The sequence below is a fragment of the Stegostoma tigrinum genome, chromosome 43, assembly GCF_030684315.1.
Source record: "Stegostoma tigrinum isolate sSteTig4 chromosome 43, sSteTig4.hap1, whole genome shotgun sequence".
Taxonomy (NCBI): domain Eukaryota; kingdom Metazoa; phylum Chordata; class Chondrichthyes; order Orectolobiformes; family Stegostomatidae; genus Stegostoma; species Stegostoma tigrinum.
In genome coordinates, this window is record NC_081396.1 from 1,591,876 (window position 1) to 1,602,405 (window position 10,530).

A 10,530-nucleotide genomic window follows, 5' to 3' on the forward strand; every position below is an offset into this window, starting at 1 on the left:
AAATCATGGGCTTCAGGATTACATAGCATGTTTGAGCTTCCCCTCCAAATCAATCACCATTCTGATTTTGAACAGTATGTATTTTTTCAATGACGATGCGTGAAAGTCATTGAAATCCTTTGCTAAAAGCACTGTGGGCGTCCCTACATCCCAGATGAGTCCAGCCATTCAATATGCAGATTGACTTCGCTTTCTCCAAGGCAATTTAGGATAGAAAAATATTCAGTTTCTATCAACTGTCACTAGAGGAAGAGGAGATACCCTTGCACAATAGAGATACCAATTGTGAGCCACTGGCAATGAATTAACAAATTTGCATTGAGCTGAAGAATGTTCATTTCCAACAAGCGCAACAGCAGAAACTGCACGTGACTGAGAATTTCACTGGTGGCTATGGCTTGTTAATCTTCCTCCGATGACTATCTAAAGAGATTAGCTTTCTGCAGGTATGAGTTACATTCGCCATTAATGTTAATATTTAAAAGCATGTCTGCATTATCGCTGATCAGTGAATTTATCACTCATCACTCTGGAAATTCTAACATGCAGTTGAGGGGCATTAAAACATTCAATAAGCTTGACATTATTCAAGTGTTTCATTGTATTGCGCCCAAAGGTGCTAGCGAGTTTTGAGAAGATTTGTAGCTCAGGTTGAGGTTCTGGATGTGAGTTTGCTCGCTGAACTGGAAGGTTAGTTTTCAGACGTTTCGTCACCATTCCAGGTAACATCATCAGTGATCCTCCGACGAAGCGCTGGTGTTATGTCCCGCTTTCTATTTATCTGGTTAGGTTTCCTTGGGTTGGTGATGTCATTTCCTGCGTTGGTGATGCCATTTCCTGTTCTTTTTCACAGGGGATGTTAGATTGGCTCCAAATCAATGTACTTGTTGATAGAGTTCCGGTTGGAATGCCATGCTTCTAGGAATTCTCGTGTGTGTCTCTGTTTGGCTTGTCCCAGGATGGATGTGTTGTCCCAATCAAAGTGGTGTCCTTCCTCATCTGTATGTAAGGATACGAGTGATAGTAGGTCATGTCGCTTAGTGGCTAGATGATGTTCATGTAACCTGGTGGTTAGCTTTCTGCGTATTTGTCACAGTTCTTGCAAGATATTTTGGAAATGACGTTCGTTTTGCTTGTTGTCTGTATAGGGTCTTTTAAGTTCATTAGCTGCTGTTTTAGTGTGTTGGTGGGTTTGTGGGCTCCGCTGATGCCAAGAGGTCCGAGTAGTCTGGCAGTCATGTATTGTTGATGGCCTTGAAGGTTTCCTCTAATTTGTTTTGTTTAGTGATGACAAAGGTGTCACCCACGTAGTGGACCCAAATTTTGGGTTGGATGATTGGTAGAGCTGTTTGTACAGTCTCTGCATTACGGCCTTTGCTAAGAACCCTGATATCGGAGATCCCATGGGTGTACCCTTGGAGACCATCAAGAATACCCTTACTGGCATAACATTCACAAAAGAGGAGGAAAACAACAACAAACTGCCATTCCTAGATGTCATAATAGAGCGAACAGCCAATGGGGAACTTCAAACCAGCGACTACAGGAAAACAACACATACGGACCAAATACTGAACTACAGGAGCAACCATCCCAACACCCACAAACGAAGCTGCATTAGAACATTATTCCAACGGGCCACCACACACTGCAGCACAGAGGAACTACACAGAGCAGAAGAAAATCACCTCTACAGCGTATTCAAAAAGAATGCGTACACTATGAACACAGTCCGCCGATTCCTCAGCAATGAACCCAAACAAACATCAAAACACGCTCAGAAACCATAACCACTCTCCCCTACATCAAAGACATTTCCGAAATGACTGCTAGACTACTCGGACCTCTTGGCATCAGGGTAGCCCACAAACCCACCAACACACTAAAACAGCAGCTAATGAACTTAAAAGACCTTATACAGACAACAAGCAAAATGAATGTCATTTCCAAAATAACTTGCAAGAACTGTGACAAACACTACATTGGACAAACTGGCAGAAAGCTAGCCACCAGGACACATGAACATCAACTAGCCACAAAACAACATGACCCACTATCACTCGTATCCTTACATACAGATGAGGAAGGACACCACTTTGATTGGGACAACACATCCATCCTAGGACAAGCCAAACAGAGGCACATACGAGAATTCCGAGAAGCATGGCATTCCAACCGGAACTCCATCAACAAACACATTGATTTGGAGCCAATCTACCATCCCTTGAGAAAAAGAACAGGAAATGGCATCACCAACGCAGGAAATGACATCACCAACCCAAGGAAACCTAACCAGATAAATAGAAAGCAGGACGCAACACCAGTGCTTCGTTGGAGACTCACTGATGGTGTTACCTAGAATGGTGACTGTTGTCGGGGAACAAACCTTCCAGCTCATTGAACCAGCTTACGTCCGGAACAAAATAAAGACCCACTCTTTTGTGGACCAAGAGGAGGAGAGCGCCGTGTTGGAGGTGGAAGGAAGACGTCGGGTTGGCTGTGCACCCATGCAACCGGTGGTTCTTAATGCTGGCTTAGGCCTCACGCTGGCTAAGGGGAGCAGCCAACCTGCAACGATGGCTGCGGCAAGTTCTCGTGCCCCAGGTCAGGGGATCCGGAACACCATCTGCGTTTCCGTGAAGAAGTTGGATGAAGGTACACCTGTGGACCGCACCTTCTTTGTGAAGAGGGTCTTGTTGGACTATTGTGGGTTCGCTGCTGCAGACATTTACTGCCTGCAGGATTTCTCCGGAGGAGGTTTTTACTATGTAACCTTCAGGAGTGCCAAGCTTTGCGAGCGCTTCCTGGAGGTTTTCAAGGAGAAAGGAGGTGAGGGCTCCCTCTCTGTATTGACCGCTCTCCCGCTGTTTGTGATGCCAGTGCAGAGGAGCCGTATGGTGACTGTACACATGTACAACCCACATGTGCCAGCAGTTGATGTCCTGACCTTTTTTGGAAGGTATGTGAAGGTGGAAGGGGAGCTAACTGACATCATGGGCCTCATTGGCATCTGGACAGGTAAGAGGCAAGTCAAGCTGACGCTGAGGATGGGCGCGGATGGGAACATTGTACACCCACCTTCCAGCTTCGCGATCGGCGGGAGCAAGGGCTACCTGACCTACGCAGGGCAACCTAAAGTCTGCCATGCCTGTTGTAGGTCAGGTCACGTGGCTGCCAACTGCAAAGCCACAATCTGCAGGAACTGCAGGGCGGAGGGATACCTTGCAAAGGATTGCCCACAAGAAAAAAGCTGCAACCTTTGTGGGGAAGCGGGCCACCTCTAGAGGGCATGCCCGCGGCGGGGGACCACCTACGCCCAGGTCGCTGGCAGGGGCAATGCGGGGGCCAGCCCCCCGGAGGAGAGGAAGGCACCAGGGCCCTGCAAGGACCCCACTAATGTGAAGGAGGGCCAGGTCGTGCAGGAGGGACGAGCCCCGCAGGATGGGCCCGAGGCCAGCAAAGTGCCCCTCCAGGCTCCGCTCCCGCCCGACAACCCAGAGTCAATTGAGACGGCGACAGGCACCCCAGGGGACTGGACGATGGTCTGGAAAGAGAGGAGGAAGGCGCGTCAGCAGGCCCAGGAACCGCAACCATCAGGCGGGAAAAGGCAGCTACAGGGGGGCTATAAGATTTCCTCAATCGAGGGAGATTTGGAGGGCCCCGCCGAAAGCAGATGCTGAAGATCTCAAGGGAGAAGGAAAGCAGCACCCCGCTTCCCGGTGATGGGAGGCGTCCTGAGGCTCCCTCCGACACCCAGTCACGTGCTGCTGGGGCCCTGGAGGGCCCCCCCGGAACTTCCAGGCGGGAAGGAGGAAACTGCGTGTCCCCAGCCTGACCCAGAGTCAGACTCTCCTGCCTCTGTACCCCCGACGGGGGGATGCTACCCGGAAAGCAGCACGGATGGTTTCCGGAGCCCGGAGAGCATCCAGCTGTTAGCCCGGCAATGGGCATGAAGGGACAGATGGAGGGGCTGGACCTTGGGCTTGCGGAGGGTACTGCGGCCACTGCCCACAATGGGGGTACGAGTTGCGAGCATTAATGTGCGCAGTGTCAAGTACACCACAAGATGTGTGTCCACATTGACCTACCTGACCACCGTCAAGGCGGACCTCCTGTTTCTGCAGGAGTACAGGATACCGCATCTCAGCAGGTACGGGCAATGGTCCAGCACCTGGACCTGTGGGCCTTCAATCTGGTCGGGGGGTAACGACTGTCACTCCTCGGGCCTGGCTATTCTGCTGCGCGGGTGCAACTTCACCATCTGTCAAGTTCAGGAGGTGGTGGTGTGGCGCCTCCTAGTGGCTGACGTCACTTACAGCAACGCTCCCCTGAGGCTGATCAACGTGTATGCCCCAGTACGGAATGAGCGGTTTTTTGTCCTGCAGCGGCTTCCACCCCTGCCGATCATCCTAGGCGGAAACTTCAACTGCATCATCGATGCAGATGGAAGATCCGGCGTGGGGACAGTGGGTGGGGGGAGTCAACTGGACGTCACGTCCAGATTCCTGATGGGCACGATGAAGGACGCCAAGCTGCTCGACATCTTCAGCAACCCTGCAGTCGGAGCGCAGCGGACGTACGCCTGGTCGCGGCCAGACGGGTCTATTTGCTCAAGGATAGACTTCCTGTTTGTGTCACGGGCGTTCTCGGTCAGGTACACCGGCTTTCTTCTCTGACCACTGCCTCCTGCTGGCCGACTGTCACTTACATGGCGACCAGCCGGCCAGCAAGGGGACGTGGAAGCTCAACACGATTCTGTTGACCCCAGAGAACGTTGAGGAGCTTAAGAGGGAGTACGCCAGTTGGAGAACCGTGAAACACCTCTTTGAGTCTCCCGGCGACTGGTGGGAGACGGTGAAGGAGAACATCAAGAGATTCATTGTCCTCAAGTGTGTTCAGAAGGCGAGAGAGGCGGGGAAAGCTGTCGCGACTCCAGAAAAGGATGCAGAACCTGCTCCTCCTGCAGTTGATAGGGGTCGATGTCACGGAGGACCTCCGTGAGGTGAGGGGACAGCAAGCCTCGCTCTTCGCCGCGGAGGCCTCCAGGATAATCTTCCGGTCCAGGGTCAGCTCCGTGGAGTAGGACGAGACGTGCTCTCATTTCTTCTTTCAGAAGGTGCACAAACAGGGCTCTGTGCTTAGCTGGCTGAAGGAGGACGACAGCTCGGTGACGTCGTCTCAGCCTGACATTTTGAGGATCAGCAAATCCCTCTATGTCGGACTGTACGACACGAAGCCCACGGACAGCACGGCCTCCGAGTCGTTCCTGTCGTCTATCACGGAGGTCTTCCACGATGGCACGAGGGAGTGGCTGGACCGACCGATATCCCTGGATGAGCTGACCAGAGCCCTCAAGTCCTTGGAGAGGAATAGGACTCGCGGGAGCGACGGCTTACCGGTCGAGCTCTATTCCACTCCCTGGGACCTGGTAGGCCAGGACCTGCTGGAGGTGTACGCTAGTGCACTTCAGGCAGGGGAAATGTGCAAGTGCATGAGGAAGGGCATCATCACCCTCATTTACAAGATGAATGGGGAGAGGGAAGAAATTAAGAATTGGCGTCCGATTTCTCTATTGAACGTGGACTACAAAATCCAGGCCAAGGACATAGTCAACCGAGTCAGGTCTGTCCTGGAGTCGGTGATTCACCCTGACCAAACCTGTGCTGTGCTGTGCAGGAAGATCGCTGAGAGCCTCGCGCTCATCAGGGATACGATCGCCTACGTGCAGGGCAGCCGGGTGAACACCTGCCTCGTCAGCCTGGACCAGGAGAAGGCCTTCGACAGGGTCTCTGATGCTTACATGAGGGACGTCCTCTCCAAATTGGGGTTCGGGGACGGCATCCGCAATTGGATCCAGCTGCTCTACACCAACGTCGTTAGCACAGTCTCGATCAACGGGTGGGAATTGGACAGTTTTCCCGTCAGATCTGGAGTCAGGCAGGGCTGCCCGCTCTCTCCTGCCTTGTTCGTGTGCTGTGTGGAGCCCTCGCCGCATCCATCAGGAAGGACGTGAGTCTGAAGGGCGTGAGTAACCCAGGCAGTGGAGGCCTTCAGGTCAAGGCCTCCCTGTACATGGACAACATCGCCGTCTTCTGCACTGATCGTCGATCGGTGAGAAGTCTGTTGGACATCTGCGGCTAGTTTGAACTGGCCGTGGGTGCCAATGTCAATAGGGGCAAGAGCGAGGTCATGTTCTTTGGGAACTGGCGCGACCGCTCCTTCATCCCCTTCACCGTCAGGACAGACTACCTGAAGGTGCTGGGTGTTTGGATCGGTGGAGCTGGGGCGTGCACTCCGACTTGGGAGGAGTGTATCACCAAACTGAAGCAGAAGCTGGGCAGGTGGACGCTCCGGTCCCCCTCCATTGCGGGTAATAACCTGGTTGTCAGGTGCGAGGGGCTTTTGGTACTGTTGTATGTGGCGCAGACCTGGTCTATTCCCTGGACCTGCGCCTCTGCAGTCACCCAGGCCATCTTCCACTACATTTAGGGTTCGAGGATGGACCGTATCCGCAGGGACAACATGTACAAAGACCCGGAAAATTGGGGAAAGGGCATACTGAATAACACCCTCGCCCTGACGACTACCTTTGTGTGCGGCTGCATCAAGATGTGCGCATTTCCTTAGTATGCAAACAGCAAGTGTCACTACTTACTGAGATTCTAACTGTCCCCGGTGTTGCGAAGGATGGGCCTGGCCTTGTTGCCGCGGAATGCTCTGAATGGTTGGACCGTCCTGTACCACCTGTCCTTCGCGGAGGAATTTTTGAAAGGAAACACCTTTGACCCCAAGTATCCTTGAGACCCTTCGGGAAAAGGAGAGGGAGGATCCCATCGTGTGGTTCCCCATGCAGACAGCCAAAGTCATTTGGCAGAATGCCTCATCGCCAGAACTTTCAAACAAGCACAAGGGCATTGCTTGGCTGGTGGTGAGAGGGGCTCTGCCCTTGAGATCCTTTATGCATGCCCGGAATTCCTGCACCACCGCACGTTGCCCTCGAGGAGGCTGTTGGCAGGGCGAGGGGGGCGGGGAACAAGACTGTCGATCACCTCCTTCTGCAGTGTCCTGTTGCGCAGGAGGTCTGGAGGGGAATGCAGTGGTATTTGTCGAAGTTCGTCCCGAACAGCTCCGTGACGCGGGATTCCCTGTTCTACGGGCTGGTTCCCGGGACGCACACCGAGACCAATATCAACAGCGCCTGGAGGACCATCAATACGGTGAAAGACGCTCTTTGGTCTGCCCGCAACTTGCTGGTCTGCCAACTGAAAGAACTGATCCCGACCGAGTGTTGCAGGCTGGCGCACTCCAAGGTCCAGGACTACGTGCTGAGGGGTGCTCTAAAGCTTGGGGCAGCCACCGCCAAGGCGCGCTGGGGAAAGACCACCGTATGAAACCACTCGTCCAGAATAGGAAAAAGGGCCCTATCTGGTAACTGGGCCCAGCTGGCGCCTTCCCCAACTGGTCAGGTGGCCAACAGGGACTGTGTGGGTTGACGACTGCCGGGGTATTTTCTTTGCTTTGTTTTTTACTTTTTTTTTCCTTTTGTTGGTGTACGTCGTCCTTGGGTAACCCACAGTGGCTTGCATGACTGGGTAGGTGTATAAATATGTTTTATTTTTTGTACATCTTATGAATACAGTATATTTTTTCAAATAAAAAAAGGTGACGAACCGTCTGAAAACTAATCTTCCAGCTCAGCGAGCAAATTCATATCCAGTGTTTCATTGTTAGAATCGTGTGCCAGACCATTGCTTCACGAACCGAGTACTGCAGCGCCTTGTTTCAATGCAGGTTTACTGGACTGAAACCAGTTTTTGAGTTTTGCAAACCACCTCATCAAAGGAGCAGTGAAACACTTCGGGCCATCTGAATGGTATCAATATTTCATTCGTGTTTTTTAAATAATGACAGTAATACTTACAGTATTAAATTATTTCAAAATATATACATAATGAAAACAAAAAATGTTTTGAGTTCAATTGAGAAGAATAGGTTCTCAGCTCAAATTCTGGAACTATTCCGGATCGACCCTTGTTCTCACTGTGTGCCTGCCGCACTGTCAGGCTCACTGTCTCTCTAACAGTTTTTGAACGTAGTCAGGCCAGGTCTCAGCCTCCGTGGGTCTCAAAGCGCAGTAATACACTACGGAGTCTGTTAGTTCTGTCTTCAATATATTCAGCTTGATCGTTCGGTTAATGTGATCTAATTCTGTGGAAAACCTGTCGCCTGGAAATCTCTCCGTGTTCCCACTATATTGGCTTCTGTATAAGAGAAACTCCATGGAGCCGCTTAAACGTTGATAGTACCAGAAAAGGTAAGGCGTGTTGCTTGTTGTAGCGTAATTACAAAACAGCTGGGCATTATCTTTCTCATTCACTAGGATTGAAGCTGGCGCCTGAGTGACAGAATCTCCGCGACAAAGCACTGTAAAAAACAAGGAGTAATCGGAATTTTTTTTTAAAAAAATCAATTTTGTAAATTGCCCACATTTGACCCTTCAAATTGAACCAAAGCATGAGAATTAATAAGAAGGATCAGTTTCTGAAAAAAAAACTTCAGCAATCCAAAAAATAATTCAAGGTAGTAAAACAGCCGCAACCTGAAAAGCAAATCAGGAAAGCTAAACAAAAAGCCATTTTTCGCAATGCAGCAAATGCCACTGGAAAGAGCTTCGATAGGTTAAATAGAACTTCCTTAATAAACATGTCATAAATTCTATTGAAGTTATTTCACAATTCATCTGTGCAACTTGAACGAAAAACTGTTTAAGTCAGTGAGTTTAAAGCTCCTGTTCCTGTCACTGCATGTTAATGACCTCAGTCCTGGTTAGGTTTCCATCCTAATTCTTCTGCTGTCATCGACTTGAGGACATTCACTAACATCCCCTGAACATGCTCGGCGTTTAATCCAAATGATTACTTTCATTTGCAGCGAACGTATTGCTGCTTCTGTTTTAGTGAAACTGATCGAGTAAGTCTAATTCCTCCTGTTGATCTGAAGCAGAAAGATCTACAATTTATCAGCCTACCCGGTAGAGCTACCACAGCTGTGATGAATAAATGTGGTACGCTGGGCAACATCGTTGCAGAGAGATCACGCTGAAGTTGAACTGAGTGAGTCTAAGCTGAAATAGATTTCGTCAGTAGTTGGAAAAAATGAAGAGTAATTTCCAGATCTCTGACCATTGGTTCATTGTTGCCAAAGACATCTGGTGCCAGCCAATGTACTTCGATCTCTTTTGCCCTTCAAATCAACCAACCACCTTGAGTCTCCTTTCAACTCCACTTGAAACAACAGCAACAAAAAGGAAATAAAAATGAAGTCATTCATCAGACAACAGGGTTTTCTGCAGATATTAAACAAATGTTGATATGATACAGTTTATTCCAGTAGGCAAAGTCAGGGAAGAGACACAGTTTATATTTTCGAATCTGAGTCGGAGATCTATAGTTAACAGAATATTTGTCTGAAAACGAGAACTTCGTCCAGTCCATGCATTGTGACAGTGGGTTGGAGCGATATGAAAACAGTGATGAGATGAATAAGTGCTATTTTTATTTCAATTGCTTAAATGATACTGGACATTAGTGTTATTGCTGCATTTGCCGGTTAGATTCATAGCAAACACAAGTTTCTTTTTTTTTAGTTTTAGTTTGTAACATAACAAAAGTAATGATTCTAAAACAGATACGCTGCAATGCCTGAAGGAGACAGTTCACTGCCACATATTCAAGGAGTATCAGAGATAGATGGCAGCATTGCCATCTATACCCAAACACTGTTTATTAAATTTTTAAGTGGAATCCAGGGGACTGTTTCTCTCATTGTTTCATTCTGAATGGCGAGGGAGCAAACATGTGCACTAACACAAATCCTGACAAACGAGAATGTACTTCGTCAAGTTTACAAATGACAAAAAAAATCGAAAGGCGAGTGCTGAAGATGGTTCAAACAGCCTGCGAGAAGGGAAGGATGTAAATAGTTTAAGTGAGTGGGATTACAGCGTCCTCTGGCGAATCTAGGAGCATTGCATCACACGTCAACGAAAGCATGAGATTCTGGATTAATATCGAATAATATGCTTTTACGAAACGTTCGTGGAGACAATTGAAATAAGTAAATGTTTGTGAAATGTTAATGATGTTAAAAATTTTGTTCTTCTTCCGTTGTGGTTTATGGCTTATGTCAATAAACACTATAATAACCAGTGACGCCCTGATCCCATGAATGAATTTAAATTAAAAATGCCATCTAGGTAGATTTTAAAACGTTTTATTGAACATTTGCAACTGTGGGAGATGCTGGCATATCAATAATTTGTGAGACTACTAATCCAGAAGTTAACCAATGTTCTGGGAACATTGGTTCCAACCCTGCCGAGCTCATGGTGTAAATTGAATTGACTAAAATAAAACGCCTCGAAATAAGAATCCTACTGACCATGATACCATTTGCGATTGCTTTCTGCCTCATTAATGTAGTTCAAGGACCTAAATGTTCTTTCTTCACCTGTTCTCGCTTCCATTCAAA

At 48.9% G+C, this 10,530-nt stretch overlaps 1 protein-coding gene across 1 annotated transcript in view; it reads right to left on the minus strand.

The window, feature by feature from the left end:
- Window positions 1-9,080, minus strand: part of LOC125449089 (T cell receptor alpha chain MC.7.G5) — a 758,994-nt gene extending 749,914 nt beyond the window's left edge. The window contains exons 1-2 of the mRNA XM_059641721.1: window positions 9,029-9,080; window positions 8,126-8,424 (exon numbers count right to left, since the gene is read on the minus strand). Coding sequence (XP_059497704.1) covers window positions 8,126-8,424; window positions 9,029-9,080 — 351 coding nt within the window. The remainder of the gene's footprint in view (window positions 1-8,125; window positions 8,425-9,028) is intronic.
- Between the last annotated feature and the right edge of the window lie 1,450 nt (window positions 9,081-10,530).